The sequence below is a fragment of the Balaenoptera acutorostrata genome, chromosome 8, assembly GCF_949987535.1.
Source record: "Balaenoptera acutorostrata chromosome 8, mBalAcu1.1, whole genome shotgun sequence".
Classification (NCBI taxonomy): Eukaryota; Metazoa; Chordata; class Mammalia; order Artiodactyla; family Balaenopteridae; genus Balaenoptera; species Balaenoptera acutorostrata.
The window spans coordinates 90488162-90507805 of record NC_080071.1 but is presented as its reverse complement, the minus strand read 5'-3'; the positions used below and the strand labels follow the sequence as shown (position 1 = coordinate 90507805).

Below are 19644 nucleotides of genomic sequence, written 5' to 3'. Positions count from 1 at the left end.
GAAGTCCTTTACCCTGCCCCCAACTCAGGTACGTGACTGCTGCACAGAAAAATAGGAAATAAACTGACACTAGAAATTAGTTCTGAATCACCCGGGTTCTAGTGGCTCCGGATGTGCTGAAAACGATTCCTGATGTCTGGTCATGAGTGCATGGGACAAAAATGGCAAGTATGGTGGTTTGGGGGTTATCTTAACCATCAGATGGGATGGAATTCATTCCTAGTTTTTCAGAATTTAATTACTGCTAGCAATTTGCTTTGTTAAGCAAAAAATAAAATAACTGAAAAAATTTGTGGTATTGATGACTGTCTAGCTCTGCCCTATGGGTCATGTGGCAGGAAGTTCTAAAATGAAGGGGACTTGCATAATTCCACATAGATAAGAAAGAGGAGGAAGGGAGAAGGGAAGGAGAAGGACAAGACTAAGAGAAGGACGAGAGGAAGGAGGGAGGGAGAAAAGGTAGGAAGGAGGGAGAGAAGTAAGTTAGCTGAGAAAAACATCCAAAACCACATTCTGCTTTGCAGCTAGAATTATCTTGTCTGTCTTCTTTTCCAGTGAACAAAACATACCCTGGTATTTCTTTTTTTTTTTTTTTTTTTTATATTTATTATTTATTTATTTATTTATTTATTTATGGCTGTGTTGGGTCTTCGTTTCTGTGCGAGGGCTTTCTCTAGTTGTGGCAAGCGGGGGCCACTCTTCATCGCGGTGCGCGGGCCTCTCACTATCGTGGCCTCTCTTGTTGCGGAGCACAGGCTCCAGATGCGCAGGCTCAGTAATTGTGGCTCACGGGCCTAGTTGCTCCGTGGCATGTGGGATCCTCCCAGACCAGGGATCGAACCTGTGTCCCTTGCATTGGCAGGCGGATTCTCAACCACTGCGCCACCAGGGAAGCCCACCCTGGTATTTATTTTATTAAAGGGTAAAAGTGTTTTCCATTCTTAAACAGCTCATATTAAACATCATTATTTTTCTCTCTGAGTATATTACATAAACTCAATTCCGTAAGACCTAAACTTTTTAAATTTAGTGTTTAATGATGCATTCACATGGTTCAAAATTCAGAAGGTAATAACAGAGTAGATGATGTTTCCACTAAAAAGGAAAAAGATAGCAGAGGAATATTTTCCCTCAAACTTTGAGTATCTTTGACTATACACTGTCATCGGACCACGGAGAATTCAAAAATACACACATGAGGTTCTCTGCCAACAATGGTCCTGAGAAGTTTCACCCCTTTCCATCCCGACCATACCCTGGACACGATGCGATGTCCACAGCACAGCTAGATGGCCAGACACAACCCACAGCCCACAGGCAGGCAGGGCACGGACATGGCATGGCGCGATGTGTCATGTTTCAAATTCTGAAGGCGGTATTGGGCTTCTCTTATTAGTGTACTTTAAATCCATTTAATTTTAAGTTACATGACAATCATCCATTCCGCATGTTTGGAAGAAAATCAAAACCACTGACTCTTTAGGAAGCATTTGCTAATCCCAGTAACTGTATATAATCACCACAGCTTCCGTCTCCGAAATAACCCTTACGTTTTCATGTTGATGGGGCAGGCTGTTGAACTTTTGCAAAGAACACTTAACCCGGTACAAAAACGGTATAAAATACAGGCTTGGAGAATGAGCGGGTCTGCTCCAGTGACGGGTCCTGACGCAGACATCTGAGAGAGAGCTTAATCGCCGCAATTGCGGATGTTATTAGCTTGCCAAGTGCTTGTCATCTTTTAAGAGCTGCCCAAGGACCAAGTGATAAACCAGGAATATTGCATCTTTTATTCCATTATTTCAAGAATAAATTATTCCTTAGTCAAATTTTCTATGTGCACTTGGGATATTCAGGGGTCCCAAAGTTTCAACTAGGATCAAGGTCACGTCTTATTTTTGGCTTTCAGTCGGCTTTTCAAACTCCAGGGTTTGTCTTGAAATTGTCAGTATCGGTCTGATTTAAAACAAAAATTAATCTCATTAAATTGCTAAAAAATAAGCCTGAATGAGGTCAATTCCTAGAGCCCAGCGGGAGGATTCCAGCGTTGAAACTTATTTTCATGGAGTCCTGCAGGTGGCGCCATAAGCAAACGGTCTTACGCGGCCCACCGACCGGCTCTCCCCAGAATCAGAAGAAAACAAGATTTTAGCTCACATGATAAAGGGGAGAAGAGTATAGGAAAACTATAGAATCGTGACATATCATATAGAATTATGTTGCTATAATTTTAAAAATCCGTAATTAAAATATTGATTATGGGTTTGCCTACTTCCTTTGTATTAAGTATGCACGTTTTACAGGCAATGTGTTTATAAATAAATATAATTTTAAGTTGACTCTTTTATGATGCCATAATGACAGCCCAATCCTCATTTATGTGTTCAACGTGTTCTTTAACAAAATTATACATTCACCATTGCAATGTAACTAGCTGGGTTTTCAGCCTTCATCTAATCTTCCAGAATGGTTTTTCTGCAGTCCTAACACTCTGCTTAATCACTCCAATAAAAAGAGTAGATTTCTTTGTAATGCAATTTGTAAGCAATAAACATGATTGAGAATGCAGTGTTTGCTGTCGACTATGTTTAATGCAGGGTTTTAATTCGGTGTGTAATTATTCATTTGGTAGGCACTTTTCCCATTCACATATCTTTTCCCTGCTCTGAAAAAAGTTGGTAAGTTGGGGAAACATTGGGGAAACAGGATTTTCTAGTACTTTGTGCAAGCTGGAGTTTGATGCAGATGTTATGGAAAAAGAACATTTTTTTATCTGCTAAAAACAGGAGGTCACATTAACTCCTAGTACAGACACATAAAAATGTGATTATGGGTTCTAAACAGAACGCAGTGGGCTCCTAGTTAACACAATGAGATTTCTAGGAAGTGATGCATAAATTCTTCAAAAATGACACATTTCTCACGTTTCATTCCAATTAAATTACTGAGGCAGCTAACAGCGAGGAGAACAAAGTACGGGGGTAAAATGAGGGTTTTCTTCCTGTAACTGTATCTCTGTGAAAGTATATTTTTATGGGAAGCAGTTAATATTACGCTATTATTTTTCAACTGCGCTGGAAGGGATATCCTGAGCCTTTCTTGTCGAGAGCTCTCCCCGGAAGAGTCGGTTCCTTTGTTTCCTGGGTTTACTAATAAGGAGGGAGAATTGCTCCGCAGGCTACGGCCCCAACCCGAGTCTCTGGAGTGAAAAACCCCAGCCCGAGAGGGGTTCCGGGTGTCGGTCCTCAGGGTCCTAGGGTCGGGCCCAGTAGCTGCCCACGGGCCTACGGCCGCGTGACTCAGATACGCCCGGAGCTCCACTTACAACCTGCGGCGCGGGGCCGGGGGTAAGGGATTGGGGGTCCGCACCCACCCGCGATCCGCTAACACGCGGGGCGGGTCCTCCCGCGCCCGGCCCAGGTCTCCGGATCCTGAGTGCCCTGTGGCCGCGCGGGGGAGGTTCTCCGGGTGGGCCTGGAGGGGGATCTAATTGGGGGGGGGGAAGACCTGCTAGGCCAGTCCGCCGTGCCCCCCCCTCCAGGCGAGCCTGGGTGTGTGAGGGTCCAGCCCCGCTCCCAGGGCGACGGGGCTCAGGGCTGCTCCCCCGCAAAGGAGGCCAGAGGAGCGCAAGGCCGCCCGGGGGGAGGCGGGAGGGGGCGTCGGAAGACAAAAGGATGTGAAGCTTTAAATTCAAAAAGATGTTTTTGAAAGCCTCGTCCTGGGGTTTGAAAGGCGCACCGAGGACAGCGGCAGAGCGATCCCAATCAGAAATGCGATTTGAAGTCCTAATGAACTTGATTGCGTGAACATTTATAATCCCCCATGGCCCTAAATGAAATCAGATATAATCAGAAGATACAGGGAAGGGAGTGTTTACAGCCGACGCCGGGCGGCTGCGGGACGGGGAGATGCGGCCCCGGTATTGATGTCGAAAATGATGGATAACGCGGGAATGGCAAATATACTATTTGTCTAATGGCTCGGCAATTAAATTCCCCTGTAAATGACCCATGCCTCATTTCATCCTAATCTATGGAATTTTGATTGAATTCGTCAGCTCTAATTGAAAAATACTGCACTTTAATGTCTGCATTGCAGTTTCAGGACGAGAGTGGTTTTAATGAGACAGTGCCCCCCTGACCCGGGAATATTTGAGACTTTTACTCGGAATTTAAAGCCAGAAGATTGCTCAACTGAGCGCTGCGATATCCGCCCCCGTATCCGCGTTCATCTATCTCCAGACGCGATTTAATAAACGCACTTGGGGATAAATGCGCCCCCGACCCTCGCGCCCACGTGGCAACCAAGGGGCGCCCCCTCCCGGAGATAAGAGTGGAGGGGGCTCGGGGCGGTGCAGCGGGGGGCCAGGGGAGGGGGCCTGTCCCCTTCCCCGCCCCGGTGCCCCGCCCCGCCGGCTCCCGGCCCTATCGCTGACCACTGCCTGCGACTTCCCGGGCCGAACTCAGGCAACCCCCGCCCCCCAGGGGGCGGCCCAGCTGCCTGTGACCCGTGCACGGGGAGATGGGGCCGACTTCCGACGCGCTTTATATGCAAACGACGAGGCGAAGACAGCCCTAAGAAATTAGCTACTTGCCGAAGCATATTTACTAGATTGAAATGAATTAAAGAGAGACATTTTAAGTCGTGCCAAAGAGATAATTGGGCCACATTAAAACTGGAGATGTTTGCCCCTTTCCATAAAAAAAGCAAGCCGGGGGTGCGGTAAAAATCGCCCCCCACACCTGAAACGAGATCAGGCCCGGCTGCTCAGAGAACGGAAGTCTGGGAGTGCGAGGGAATAGTCCCGGCGGGGACCTTGACGCGGCGACCCTCCAGCCCGGCTCCCCGGCTCCGAGGGGCCGATCCCGACCGAGGCCCGCAGGGGGCGCCGTCGAGCCAGGGTCCTGCAGCGAGAATGGAGTGCTGCCGAGCGGAGAGGACGGGTCAGCCCTTGGTCCTTGGCTGGCAGCTCGCGTCCCGCCCCCCAGCTTCGTCCACCCGCAGCGTCCCCACGGGGTTCGAAACTCCAGCGGTGGGATCGGGATGGGGGCCCTGGGAAGATGGAGTTTGGGGGGAAGCAAGACGCCAAAGTGTTCGGGTTGCCCACCCCCTCCCCAAAGAGGAGTGTATTTGAGCTTTGTTCGTTTAGCACATGAACACAGTTTACAGATATTCTATTTAAAGTAAAATAATCTGAAATGACAGAGAAGTCATCTCCCTGGGCAGGCAGTGCCTAGCGCCCTTCTAATGCTAAACTTGGTGATGAGGGCCGACTGCAGAGGGACGCTCCGGGGCCGGCGACTGTCGGAGGCAAGCTGTGCCGACGCAGGGGTGGCGCTTTGGGACCTCTCTCCTCCCGGGGGAGGCCTCGTGTGTCGTTAAGTACTGGCCTGCATCCTGATTCATTGGTGGCCGGTGCTTTGTTTTCAGTGCTCAAGAGTCTTGAGATCAGAGGCTGCCTCAAATTGATACTCTCGCTCTGAGCGCACAGGCTTGCCGCCCTGGCTTCCCCGCGTCCACCCAGCACCTGCAGCGCTCCGGGGCTGGCGGGCGTGCTTGCAATTTAGAGACCCTCCCGAGCATTCGCTCCGGGCCAGGCGCCCTGCCACCGCGTGCTACGCGATCTAGTTCAGACCACCCGTGACATAAGCAATCTGTTAATTATCTGCGTTTTAGGAATGCAGTCAGGCCGCTGATGAGACAGAGCCGGCATTCCCGCCCATTACGCGGATGGAAAAACTGAGGCCGGGGTGAACTCAGCGGTGCACCCAGGCCCCTCAGGCCCAGGTGTCAGAGGGTTTCTTATCCTTTCCGCTTCTAGGCCCTGCTCAGGAGGAATCAAAGAACTAGGAGAACTTTACATGGATTTTAAAGAGAGACGATGTGGGTTTTCTATGATCACGTCCAAAATCTGATCGTATATCTTAAGGCCTTGCGCAATCATGCAAGTCTGATTTTTACCCCCTCATTTGTGACAAAGCCTTCTCTTGTAGCCTAGATGTTTATAATGAAAAGAAATTGGGACTTTTTCTTGTGCAGTTGCAGACATGAAAAAGGTAGACTCCCCGGCCCTTCTAATTGCGCAGAAGGGGAGCCCACTTCGGTCCCCTTGGAACCGCAGAGCCGAAACAGGCCCTAAAGCAGATGCCATTATCCGCATGACACATAGGCGGCACTCTAGATCGCCGAGCGCTCCACACACCCAAGGTGCTTTTCACACTAATATTTTTGAAATTTCAAAGTCTTAAATAAAACTGTTTCCTGCCATTTTCTCATTAATTTATTAATATATAACACTTATTTGACTTCTGTTTACAGATATTAAATAACCTTGTTAGATTATTAAAATTAAAATGTCAATGTGAAATTTGCTTCCACAGTAAATTATCCATTTCTTTACATTTTAAAGTATAAGTTTCCAAATAACTTACAATATACTGAACGAACAGAATTTTAAGGGTTTGGGGGTAAGACTGAAGTTGAACTTTAAGAAGTCTCTCATCTCTTAAGTCTTTTGGGGTTTTCTTGTTTCATTTTGTTTGCAGTTTAAGTGGGCCTGAGAGAAACTTGAGGACAGAGGGAAAATTACAACAACCAAGAGATGGGGGCTTCCCTGGTGGCGCAGTGGTTGAGAGTCTGCCTGCCAATGCAGGGGATACGGGTTCGAGCCCTGGTCCGGGAAGATCCCACATGCCGCGGAGCAAATGGGCCCGTGAGCCACAATTACTGAGCCTGTGCGTCTGGAGCCTGTGCTCTGCAACAAGAGAGGCCGCGATGGTGAGAGGCCCGCGCACCGCGATGAAGAGTGGCCCCCGCTTGCCGCAACTGGAGAAAGCCCTCGCACAGAAACGAAGACCCAACACAGCCATAAATAAATAAATAAAAAATTTAAAAAAAAAAAAAGAGATGAGGTAGCCTCATATGCTCAGGAGGAGAGCTGAGGGGCAGACGGCCTGAAGGAGCCCACTCACTGAGCCTTCGCCTCTGCCCTGCTATGGGGTCTGTGACTGTCCTGCTATGGGGTCTCTGGCTGCTCTGCTGTGGCCTGGTCAGAGCAGGCAAGGGACACCCAAGGGAGCCTTCAGAAGCAGCCTCGGAGCCCCTCTGCTGGTGTCAGTGGCAATGTCCCCTGCAGGTGGAAATCACCTCAGGACAGCTCACCTCAGTACATGGGTGTGAAGGAGCTATGAGAATAACCTCCCCTCCCAGGGGTGTCATCGTGCAGAATAAAGACTAGATACCGAGACATGAGCAGCCTTTCTTTAATGCTCTGCTCGTCGCTCAGAAACAAAACAAAACACTCTCTCAACAAACCCACACACACAAGGGGCACCATGGCCCGTGCAAAATATTTTCATTTCCTACAAAACCCAGAAATGTCCCCTAGGGAGGTGTGGGGACAGCATTCTAAAGTTTTCTGGGTTTTTCCCACTGTGTCTCGAAGAACTGCGCTCCTCATTCCCTCATTTCCCTGTCTGGTTGCATATGCTCAAGCAGGTTGGTCCCTAAATGAAAACACATGGGGAGGGGCGGTATTAAGTTCTGCTCTCTATCCTGGTTCTTGGTTCCTTCTTTCTCTAAAGTTTGGGGACTTCAGGCTGCACCCACAAGGGAGATACAATTGTTGGTAGCAAACTTATGCAAATTGAGCCTTCTGTATATTTTCAGATGATAAATGGAGGAAATTCAAAGAAATTCTTTTGCTTCGGAGGCCTAGGAGATCAGCATTTCCAATTATTTCTGCAGTCACCACCAAGGAGGGGTTGTATATAGGGGGACATGAGGCGGCAGGTTTTAGAGGTTTGTTTAGAGACCTACAAACAAGGATTCCCTCCTCCTGGTACAATTCCAACCTTCTCAGGCAGTGACGAGGAGCAATGAGGACAGTGGGTGTGTATGATCGAACCAGGGAACAGTGTGGATTGTCCCAGCTTGGCAAACACAGATGCCCAGAAAGCTGGCTCACCCCCTTGTGGCCCATGACTTACACCCACCCTCAGGTCAGTGAGCAAAGAAGCCTGGGGAGGTGAGGGCTCAAGGAGTCTGAGTGTCGAGGAAGGGGGAGTTGAGTCCTGTGGCCAGCCTCTACTGACCGTCCTTTGCATGGGCTCTGGTTCTTGGTGGCTTTCAAGCCCCTCATACAAGAAGTCAAAGATCTACACTGGAATTTTCCTCCAATGTGGAATGGGTCCACCCCAGTGGTTTGGGGGTAAGCACTCTTCTCTTCCATGCTTCTGTAAGTTGGGTGCCCTATTATAAGTGAAATGTTCCTGGTTACCTTTTCAAGTGGCTTCCACATCTACAGTTAGTTCCATTTAATGGTTGATTATAATAGAACGGCTCTCTCCCCACCTCCATCAGCCCACACCAGCTCCTGTCCTCCCATGGGAAACATCTGTCATTTAAGTCAATCCTCCCCTGAGAGTCAGAGCCGTCCTCTGGGAAAACCTCGTGGAGCTGGGTTGGTCAGTTACAGACATACCTACCCTTGAGGTTCCCAGATGAGCTTATTGATAAGCGAACTTTTTACGATGACCTTTCCCCCAGAAATCCACGGGAGGGATTCGTTAGGAGGAACAGAGGCCGTCCCAATTCTCCCTCCACATTTAGCCAACATCTCTCCCCTCTGTTTACACCCAGTGCCCTGCCCTGTCCGGTGACAGCCTTTCTGGCTCACAATTTCTTAATCGGAGGGGGCAGTAACCAGAGGAAATCCGGGCCCTGCTTTGCAAGCATCTCAGGAGAAAGGAGAAACGCAGTTCCGCCTGGGAGCACCTCTGCTTTTTATCGGTCCCTGTAGAAGCTGAAGTCGGAGCTGCGCCCTTGATTGTGGTGGCAGTTGATCCGACACTCTCTCGCTTCCTCCAGTGTGGTTTCCAAAGGGTTAAATGGATGAACTCTAGGTAAACCTCGTCCTCTTTAACAGACAACACCCCTGCAGGGGGTCGGGGCCATCGAGGGGTGGCTGCTGGGGCCGTGGTTTGCGAGGGCCCAGGAGTCGCCAGAGGCTCCAGCCTGAGTCCCTTGGCGGGCTCTCCCGGGCCACGCGGTCTCCTCCCGAGAGCTGGAAGCTGGGAGGGCGCACTGCTGAGCCCCGGCCATCGGTCGCTTCCTACTTCCGCATCCACTGGACGCCGGCTGTGTCCGGCCCCGGACCGTCACAGTGTGTCCGGCGCCTTCCGGATAAGGCGGGCGGGATGGGACGAGGGGGGACAGTAGCTGACCCGGGCGTTCCAGGAGGGTTGCCAGTACGGCGGTTCCCAAGGCCCCCGGCTCAGGCTTGGCGCACCCCCTCACCCCTCGGTGCCCTCTGCCCGCCTCCCGGGCCGCCGTTTACGCGGCCCCGGGATTAGCATCTCTGTGAAGTCCCGCAAACAATGCCCGCTGTGCGGGGAGATGAAAGTCGGGCGCCGGGTAGCGGGGCGCGTTTGAAGTCCCCGAAAGGTGGGGCCGCGGGAATCCGAGGGGGCAGATGCGTAGAGATAAAGGCAGGTGAGAAGTGCCGCGCGGCCTGCGCCTCCCTCCCGGCGCTCCCGGGCCTGCGGTTCGTGAACTCGCGCGGCCGCCCAGACGCGCGGCCCGAGCCAGCCCCGCGGGAAGGATGCGGGCGCTACTCCCCCGGCGGCCAGGCCCTCGCCCGAGGCCTCGGCCCCGCAACTACAGCCCTCGGGCCGGCTCCCGGCCTGGCCTCCGCCCGATGCTTCTTCCTCCCAGCCTGGGAGCTCCGGGGTGGACGGGCTCAGTCCCCGCTGAGGATCCGCTTTGCCGGGGCTGGGTGCTCCCGGGGAGATGCGTGGTGAGCGCGGGCGCGGGGCTTCCAGGACGAAGGTGTCAGGCGATCCAATACCCCCAGTGGTCACGAACTCCCCACTCCAAGCTCCGGGGCTATTCTGAAAAGGAACTAGGACCCCTGCCTGCGCCCTTGGACGCCTGGACCCCGGCTCTGGAGCCGAGGCCCGCGTGGGGTGCGGGGGAACCTCGAGCTCCACGCGCTCGCAGCTGGCGTCTGGGTGCGCCGTCGGCGCGTCCGCGCCCGCAGTCTCGCGGCTCCCGGGAGGTGCAGTACCTCCCCGCCCTGGTCCCCAGATCCCAACAGGGCTCGGCTCGCGGGCCACGCGGCCGTGGCTCCGCCCGTTCCTCCGCGCTGGGGTGGGGAGGGCACCGCAGGTGTGAGGGTCACGTTTCCCCGACTGCAGTCCTGCGGGGAACAATTTCCAACTTCTCCAAGGAAATGCAAAAAAAAAAAAAAAAAAAACTCTTCACGTTTCTGGTTTGCGGTTTTGTTTCTGCTATTTTGAGGGTGGGCGACAAAAAGCAAAACTTTCTACAGAAGAATGTCGCAGCACACACGGTGCTGCAAAGTGTTTCTTCTTCAGGGCGCTTTAGAAAACCCCCCTGGTCCTGCTTTCTGCACGGCCAAGGAGCAGAATAATGAAACCAAAGACTTTTATTTTATAAACCACTTGATCTTTGCTTGGGAAACTCTATTAATTGAATGGGTTTGCCTTTTTTGCCAGTCCCCTTTATCATTATTTATGGGCTTTAAATTGTTTAAAGTTCCCTTGACGTTCAATTTACAAGTTTGGGGACTTTTTTTGTTCTGCCTTTTGTCCTGGAGAAAGACATCGTGTTGGAAGTGCTTTGAAAAGCCAAACATGAGAGGTTGGCAATGAAAGGGAAGCGGGCGAGATCCCTTTTAATTCCGTTCTGTTGGTGAATGGCTCTTTTACATAATTGCAGGAGCTATTTCAAAGCCAGCCAAGGGCTGACTTCACTTAGAACCACATGGAGTCTATTTTGGGCTTTCAGATTTAAAAAAAAAAAATGGCTGAATAAAATAGTTAAAAAAGATGAGGCTTCAATGCTTTCTGCTACTTGCAAATTGGTGTGTCTGATGGGGAATTTTACACAAGCACCCCTTTGTAAGTGCGTCTTGGGCTTGGGAGGGACTGTTCTGGGTTAGCTGGGTGTGAATCCCAATTGCCCTTCCATAAATAAAACCCATCCCAAGCTATTTCCCAACTATTGCCAGGAGCAAGAGCTGCGGCAATGACCTAATGATCAGGCCACTCAAAGTCCCTATAAATAAAAACAACATGGTTGCCCGAGAAACCGGCCTGTAGCCTGGGACTGGGCGGCGGGCCGGAGCACCCGGCCAGCCAAGCCCGCGGGTTTCTCCACACCCACGGAGACCTGGGGCTCCCACGCTGCCTTCTCTCCACGACCACCTGGGACCTCGACCCTGGCGGCATCGTGCAAGCGCACGGTTCGCGGTTCTTCCTTCTCCGGGCTGGACTCGACAGGCCAACACAAGTTTGCTGCATGAATATTCATTTACTTGTGCATCGAGCATTTTACACTCAGCCTCCATACACCTGCATGCAAAAGCTGACTGGGACAGCCCCGAAGCGTGGCGACAACTTAATTACCATCACATTTACTGACGTCTGATGTTTTAAGTGGCCTAATACGGTCTTGACACCAGCTTGGCACCGGCCGAGGAAAGTGTCCAGGGGCTGGGCCAACTTCATCCCGACTGGAGTTTCCCCGGGGGAAAAAAAGTTCGCAGAAGTTAACTGGAGTTGGAGGACGCAAGGTCTCCCTTCGGGTGCGTCCTTCGCTCTTCCTTCTCGGAGGGAGGGGACAGGGGACACCTAAGGCAAATTTGCAAAGGTCTGTGCCGGCTGGTTTTCCCGCGCAGCCTGGGCCGAGCTGAATCACCGAGAGCTCTACAGTTGGAGGGAGTTTCGAGCTAGGCAGGTCGGAATCCGAAGGATGGATAAGCGATGTACCTGTCTCTCGCTGCCCAGAAATCTCTCCGAGAAGCAGTGGAAAAACTCTAAAGGCTTTTATTATCCACTGTCCCCTCGCTCTGAACGCTTGTAGGTAGCTCAGGTGCCCCGAATGAATCTTGTTAATCACGGCGAAACACAAGGATCCTTTTATGACGCGAACAGTCGTTTTCTAAGCAGTTAAGCATTATATGAGAAAATATGACTGCACTGCATTCGAGAAAAAGCACACTAGTAAATAAAATTCATATTGATGAGAATTCTCTTAACTCACTAATAAAAGCAAATTAGTACTATAACCCCTGTAGTCAATACTTTCCACGGCAGTTTATGGGTGCAAATAATATGCCATCAAATTATTTCAAGTGTACCTATAATTCAGTGGACCTCAGTCTTCTTGCTGAACTTTAAATGTGGAATTATCACCAAAATAATCAAAGGAACCTCTGTCCCTTGGAGGGTAATCAGGGGACGGAAGTCCCTAGAACAACATTTTTACGCCCAAATAGCAAAGTGGATGGCAAATCTGCTTGGGTAAAATGAGTAACAGCTTACACAGACATGCCAGTGTCAAGCAGCGAAGGGACCCGGCTGTATCAACGTAAATCAAGCAGTCGAGCGCTTTTTTTCTTTATTATTCAAAAAACAAGGTAACCCTGCCCAAGACGGTGTGACTGTAACTATCTCATAATGAGAGGGAGTATTTATTATGCTCATAAAGAAACCAGACTTTTGCCCTGGGCTTCGATTTTTTTTTTTCTTTTCCTTTTCTTCTTGTGCTTCTTTTGCAGGAGTGGAGAAAGAGGGATAGCGCTTACAGAGCCCACAGACGCCTCCTTCCCCGTGGATCCCAACGGGAATTCATTTCCCCTCTCGCCGCCTAAGCCACCTCGGGGTCTGGGCGTGAAGGGAGTGGAGGCAATACAGGCAGCGTCCTAATGAATTCCTTTCAAACCGCCTGCGGCCGGAGCCATCTATTACTGCGGCCTGGAGTGGGGAAACGCGCTGGAGACGTCTTTGTCCTGGTGGGGGTGCGGGGGGAGGAGGCGAGGAGAGGGAGGGCGGCTGGCGGCGGGGAAAGCGAGTTTTCTCAGCCCTCCGGGGCGCCGAGGATGCACCCTCCCCTCGCTCCTCCAGGGCCCGTTGGGTGGGCAATGCGTCCCCGGCCAGACTCCCGGCTGAGGAGGTGGTCCAGGATTAAGACGTCCCCCAGGGGGCCTTCGGGTTAAGAGAAAGAAGAAGAGCGAGAAAGAAGAGCTTCAAAGAATCAGGTCGATAAATTCATAAAGATCGATTTATCTTTATCTTCCAATTAAATGTGCTTGTAAGTGATACATAGCACACGTCCAACACGGGCCAACTCCCCAACCACTAGCTCCTTGGCGTGAGCTGATTTTTAATGACCGGCGTAACAGTGCTCTTCTCTCCTCTCCTCCCCAGTCCGGTGCTTGTCGGCCGTTCCGGGCGAACGTCTAGACCCGGGAAGTTGGAGCCGAGGCCCTGGAGGCGCGTGGAAGCCCCGCGCGCGCTGGCGCGCTTGGCACGGTCTGCCCTTGCCACGAAAGGATTCCATTTTTAAAAGGAATACAAGAGCTGAAAGTTTTGTTTTTATCATGGTGAAGGGGATAAGAACATTCCTAACACCCACCCCAACCCCGCCAATTCCCTTACTCCCAAATTCTGGGTTTTTACCATTGTCGAGACAGGGGAAACATCTTGAGGGAATCGGCTGCATCCTGCAGTAGGCAAAGGGGAACCGCGCACCCTCGAGTCCTCGCGCTGGAAACCTGGCGGCGGCGCCGGGGTGAGCGCTCCCTCCGTTCTCAACGTGCTTAATTAGCGCCTATTTACAAAACGCAGCTTTTATTTGCGCAAACATCATAAAGCTTTCATCAGGATCATCTCACGTTATACAAACTGGAGGCACGGCAACTCCCCCCTTCCTCCCCGAGGATGGAGCAGATAAAGGACTCGCTTTATTATCATAATTATCGTGGCTGTTATTTTGGTGCGCGCAGGCCAAGTGTGTAAATAGGTGCGATGATTAAGAATGTCATGAAAAATGAGAAGGGATCGCTCACTGGAGGGCCCAGCTCGGGATGGGGGCATCAGCAGCCTCCCCGCGCCGCCGGGAACGCGGGGGCGCCTCGAGCAGCCCGGCGGGTTCCCCGCGGCGGGCAGGGGCTGCTAGCTCCCGGCCGGCGCCCTAGGGGCGGACCTGGAGGGGCAGGACCTTGCCCTCAACTCCGGGAACCTCGCCCGGACCCCGGGAGCAGCAGCAGCACCCAGCAGGTTTGTTCCAAAGCACATACCAAAGAAACAAAACGCCCGCGGTTTAGACGCGGCCGTCGCTAGCCCCGAAAGCCGCCCTCGGAGGCGGCCTCGTTGAGGCTGCCGAGCCCCGAGTTTCGAGCCTAGGAGGTGCCAGTGGCCCCTTTCAAGTTTGTGCGGCGCGGGCCAGGCGCACAAGCTCCGGCTCTCCGGGCCGCGCGCTGCGCTCGTGGCGTCCACTGCCTGCTCTCGGCCAGCCCTGGTGGAACGGGCGGAGCCCCACCTTCGCCCCGCCCACTCCTGGCGCAGCCAATAGGCGGCGGCTCCCGGCCCCACGTGAGGGGAGCCCGGCCCGGCAGCAGGCAAAATGTGAATGAGAAAGAGGAGCGCGATTTAAAGGTGCTGGTGGCGCCCGCCGAAGACAAGTGCGCCAGCTTCGCGCGCTCCCCAGCGGCCCGCAGGAGGCGACCGACAGCCAGCCAGACAGACGGACGCGCAGACGGCTGCGAGCCCGGGCCGAGGGCCGCGGAAGCGACGCGCGCGGGCTCCGACGGGCAAACGGCGGGCGGCAGCTCCAGAGAGCCCCGCGGGGCCCGGGCGCCCGCTCCACTCCGGGGCGCACGGCCTCACCTGCGCACCGCCCGCACCCGCTCCCGCCAGGCATGCAGCGGGCCCAGGACTGAGGGGTATCTGCTCTCCGGGTCCCGCTCGGCCCCTGCCCGGTGCACCAAGCTGTGCTCCCGGCGCCCGGCGGGCTTCCCGGTGGCGGCGCGGCGCGGGGACTTTTCGCCTCTCGCGGGCCTCCCCCGAGCGCGTCTATGAGCGCAGCGTTCCCGCCGTCGCTGATGATGATGCAGCGCCCGCTGGGGAGTAGTACCGCCTTCAGCATAGACTCGCTGATCGGCAGCCCGCCGCAGCCCAGCCCCGGCCATTTCGTCTACACTGGCTACCCTATGTTCATGCCCTACCGGCCGGTGGTGCTGCCGCCGCCGCCGCCGCCGCCGCCCGCGCTGCCCCAGGCCGCGCTGCAGCCGGCGCTGCCGCCCGCGCACCCTCACCACCAGATCCCCAGCCTGCCCACCAGCTTCTGCTCCAGCTTGGCGCAGGGCATGGCGCTCACCTCCACGCTCATGGCCACGCTGCCCGGCGGCTTCTCCGCGTCTCCCCAGCACCAGGAGGCGGCGGCTGCCCGGAAGTTCGCGCCGCAGCCGCTGCCTGGCGGTGGCAACTTCGACAAGGCGGAGGCGCTGCAAGCCGACGCGGAGGACGGCAAAGGCTTCTTGGCCAAGGAGGGCTCGCTGCTTGCCTTCTCCGCGGCCGAGGCTGTGCAGGCGTCGCTCGGTGAGTCGGCGGCGCGCGCGACCCGGGCGGGAGGGCGCGGGGGCGCGCCAGCTCCGTTTTCCCCCGGGGACCGAAGGGGTGAGGCCGAGCCCCCGCCCGCCCCGCGCCCCGGATCCCCCGGCCTGAGGAGCCGGAGGATGCAGCGGAGCTGCACGGCGGGGCCTCCGGAGGGCATTTAGAGCCACGCAACAAGCTCGGGGGCGGGGGGGCGGTGTGCGCATTCAGAGCCCCGGGCCAGCTGCTGCTCTGAGCGGCAAATTTATCTGCTGGCGAGTTTGGCCGAGTCTTGCACTCCCCCATCTCCAGCGCTGTGACCTGGGATCCCGGGTAGGTTTCAACCTTTAGGGGAGGGGGGTTGGGCTGCGCGTCTTTGCAGGGAGGGTGCCGAAGGGCGTCCAGACCTATTAAACTCCTTTACCGGGCTTGCTGCTTGCCTGGGAGAATCGGATTCCTAGGAGGCTGTGCGTCCCCATGTGTGTGCTGGGGTGTCCGTTGGGAACTTCTTCTAAGGCTACAAAACTTCCCTTTGACCAACATCATCTGTCTCAAAAACCGACATGGTCTGAGATCTGCACCTCCGTGTGCCCTCGCTCTGGCTGCGATGAAATTGAAGTTCACAGAATTTTGGCGGCGGCGGCGGCGGCGGGGAGGGAGGTGGGCGGGCAGGATGAATCGTGAACTCCCCCTCAGTCCTCACCCAGCCCCCACCCCGGGGACAAAGAGGACGCCCTCTTGGGCCTCACGCCTCCTGTTACTTCTGCCTTAAGCTGCGGGAGGCTGGGAGGGTGCAGAGGAGGCCTGGTGGCCCCTTGAGTGATGGTTCTGGGCAAAGGGCCGTCGCCTGTACTGTCTCCTCCTCTCCCTTGAGCTTTCTCACGCCCCCCCCCTTCTCTACCCCTCAAAGGCCAGGAAATCACAATGTGTTAATGTCACAGAAAGACAATCCGCTAAGGGGGGAAAATGCCCGAGTGACGGTGGGAAAGGGAAAGGAAGGCCAGTGTGCGAAATGTAATAAAACGCCGTTTGGTTTTGCTTTCAGTCGGGGCTGTCAGAGGGCAAGGGAAAGACGAGTCAAAGGTGGAAGACGACCCGAAGGGCAAGGAGGAGAGTTTCTCGCTGGAGAGCGATCTGGAGTACAGCTCGGATGACAATCTGACTGGCCAGGCGGCTCACAAGGAGGAAGACCCCGGCCACGCGCTGGAGGAGACCCCGCCGAGCGGCGGCGGCGCGGGCAGCACCACGTCCACGGGCAAGAACCGGCGGCGGCGGACTGCCTTCACCAGCGAGCAGCTCCTCGAGCTAGAGAAGGAGTTCCACTGCAAAAAGTACCTCTCGCTGACCGAGCGCTCACAGATCGCGCACGCCCTCAAACTCAGCGAGGTGCAGGTGAAAATCTGGTTCCAGAACCGCCGGGCCAAGTGGAAACGGGTGAAAGCCGGCAATGCCAATTCCAAGACAGGGGAGCCCTCCAGGAACCCCAAGATCGTCGTCCCCATCCCCGTCCACGTCAGCAGGTTCGCCATTAGAAGTCAGCATCAGCAGCTGGAGCAGGCCCGACCCTGAGGGCCCAGGGAGGGCCAGGGCCTGGACCACCGTGGAGAAGCCACAGTGCCCGAGGGAACTCCATGGTGGACTCCACTGTGTTTGAAGCAGAACTCAAAGTCACCCCCCATCTTCGGACATCCCAAGCAAATTGAGAGTATATTCATTAAACAGGCGTGAAAGACTGCTTTTGAAGGGGCTACAGCTACACCTGAAGACACACTAAATATTTATTATACTATCCTACTTTGTACATTAGATATCTATATAGACTGGATCTCAGCTGCTGTATTTTGAAAGTTATGGGACCCAACTACCCAGTAATGTCCTCCAGCCACATTCCAGAAGAGAACAAAACCTCTGCTGTAAACCTGCCACGCATAGCAGCCACTTTTCCATACTTTTCCAAAGGTAAACATCACATGCAAGAACAAACACTGGGGTCTCCACTTATTTTTGTTTCTATTCTGGCTTTTTTAGTTGACTGAAAAGCAGACGTTTTGGGGCAGCCTGGAAATTCGCTTTGCTTTGGTTTTGCCTGGCTTTCTTTCCTGGGGTTGCATATCCTATGAGCCATGTCTGAAGCACGTCTCCGTTGTGTTTAATTTATTTCAATGTAGCTTATTTTCGTATAAGTTATGACATTAAAACAATCTCAGTCTTGTGAATAATAAAAAGGAGAGAGAGAGGGAAAAGACCAATTCTTGGGTCTCATAAGTTTGTCCAGATTTGACTGTTTAGAGGGAACCGCCTGCCGGCGTGTGGCCAGGCAGCTGGTCTGAGACCAGTACTGGATGAACACCCCGTGTCCAGGGCCTCCTCAAGCTGGCCGGACATGAGCCGCATAGCACCTCACCAGGTTTGAAATAGGCCAGCAAGAGCTCCAACTGGGTTATCAACTTGAGCAAACCTAATTTTCACCTTAGAAATCTAACATCTTCCCCTCTGCTCAGCCTAACCAGTACCTAGGAGGCTGGCAAACTTTGGCCAGAGGAGGTGGGCGCCGGAGGAGGGAAAGTGAGTGCGGGTATGGGTGGCTTTGCACAAACTCCTGATTCTCTAAATCGACGACAGCCGGGGAGGGAACGCGTTTCCTTACAAACATCCCGGACCCGAAAAGAAGCGGTGCTCGCTCGCGGGGCAGGGCCGAGCACTCATAAATCAGCCTCCGGGCGTGATCTTCCGACAGGAGCAGAAACCCAACTAGCCGAGCTGGGCTTCCCGGCAGCGCTCAGCTCGGAGGCGGAGGCGGGCTGTGAACGCCCGCGGGTCGGGCACCTCCCTCTCCGGGCGGGGTCGGAGCGGGGCGGGACCCGACCACCGCCCCACCCCGAGGAACGCCGGCCAGTTGGGGGGCCGGTCCGCGGGGCTGGGGGTGAGAGCTGGGGACCTCCCCCTCCTCGGGGTGGGGGGCGCGGCCGGCAGGGCGCGGGAGGGGCGTGTCCGGATTCCCAATCCCGCTCCCCGACCACCGCGGACCGCGCCCCCCGAGCCCGGCCAGTCCCGCGCGCAGCTCCTTTACTGACCCGAAGCGCCCGGCCGGACGCGAGCGGCCAGGCCTTCCGGAGACTGCCGCGGACAGGCCGCGGGTGACCCAGGGGCGCGGTGCCAGAGCCCGCGCGGCCACCAAACCAGCAGCCCGAAGAGCGAAGAGAAGCCGGCGGCTTCGCCAGCCTCAGCCTTCAGAATGGAGGCCGCGGAACGGCTTGCGAAGCAGCCGCGCGCCTTGCTCACCGCGGTTCTCGGTCCAAGAAGGCGAAATCCATCGCCGTGGGTCAATACTAATATTGACTTAATTTATACGGCTTACGACCCGTTATCTCTGCGCGGCGGAGGCGCATTGGGGACCGAGGTTTCAGCCCGAACTTCAGGCGCGCGGTGAGGGCCGGGCGCGACCGAGACACCGATTTCCGCCGCGTTCCCAAGATTTCCAGGGACAGAAGATGGCCCGGGCTTGGATTTTGAGCACAGTGATACTGAGTGGCCGTTCCTCCGAGGGCCTCAGTCCGCTCTGCGGGGAGCGGAGAGCTGTGGAGGCTCCTTGCTGCCCCCCACCCAGCGCCCGGGCCGCTCCCTGCCCGGCGCACGGTCCCCAAGGCCCCGCCGCTCCCGCCGGTAGCTCGCCAGTGATTGCGCCCGGGTCGCCCGTTGGCGTCATCTGCTCGCGGCAGCTCCGCACTGGCCACTGGCCGCCGCCGCAGCAATGGAGGCCCGTGGAGACGCCGTCCCCGCCCCCCACACCCGGGCCTGTCCATCCCCAGGCCGGATATGTGCCCCTGGCAGAACCGCGGCCGGTGGCGAAGAGTCCGGGCCTGAGGATCTGGGGGGCTGCGGCCTCCGCGGCGGGGACGCCCCCACCTGGCGCTCCGGGTCTGGGGAAGGAACCCCGGGTGTTGAGAGCAGGGCACTCCCCGCAGATCCTGGCGTGCCCCCCGTCCCATGTGCCCTTGCACCATAACAGGTGTAACCCCCACCCACCTTCTCCAAAAGCCCATGGTAGGGATGGGAGGCACAGAGTGGAGGTGCCCAAGGCCTTGGCTTCAAAAACCTTGGGGGGAAAGTGAAGCTCCCTAGCAAGGAGGGGGGTGCCTTCAGGGAGCCTCATGGCGGGGCTCAAGCTCCCAGGCCCACCCCAGCTGCGCTGGTCCTTGGCCTTTGGAAGCAGGAGCAGTAGAGGGCCTGGGGCTACCCCAGCCTG

The 19644-nt window shown here is 55.1% G+C and overlaps 1 protein-coding gene and 1 long non-coding RNA gene across 3 annotated transcripts in view; one reads left to right on the top strand and one right to left on the bottom strand.

Moving 5' to 3' along the window:
• The window catches only part of LOC103016351 (uncharacterized), a 43892-nt gene extending 28603 nt beyond the window's left edge, over positions 1–15289 (bottom strand). Inside the window, exon 1 of the long non-coding RNA XR_009009121.1 lies at positions 15184–15289. This is a non-coding gene — a long non-coding RNA (uncharacterized LOC103016351). The remainder of the gene's footprint in view (positions 1–15183) is intronic.
• GBX2 (gastrulation brain homeobox 2) lies at positions 14452–17628 on the top strand. Of its 2 annotated transcripts, XM_057551874.1 has the most exons (3): positions 14452–15408; positions 15711–15731; positions 16444–16552. In XM_057551874.1, exons 1-3 carry the CDS (start codon positions 14882–14884, stop codon positions 16550–16552), a joined length of 657 nt encoding a protein of 218 aa, XP_057407857.1. In that variant the 5' UTR covers positions 14452–14881. The 2 variants fall into 2 exon arrangements, with proteins under 2 accessions (XP_057407857.1, XP_007184959.2); XM_007184897.2 differs by lacking the exon at positions 15711–15731 and having other exon boundaries at positions 14452–15404; positions 16444–17628.
• The last annotated feature ends 2016 nt before the right edge of the window (positions 17629–19644 follow it).

Bases quoted from the DNA above. Each gene is read 5' to 3' on its own strand.
- GBX2 (XM_007184897.2), top strand. From the start codon at position 14,882: ATGAGCGCAGCGTTCCCGCCGTCGCTGATGATGATGCAGCGCCCGCTG. The intron at 15,405-16,443 runs GTGAGTCGGCGG...TTTTGCTTTCAG, and splicing joins GGCTGTGCAGGCGTCGCTCG to TCGGGGCTGTCAGAGGGCAA.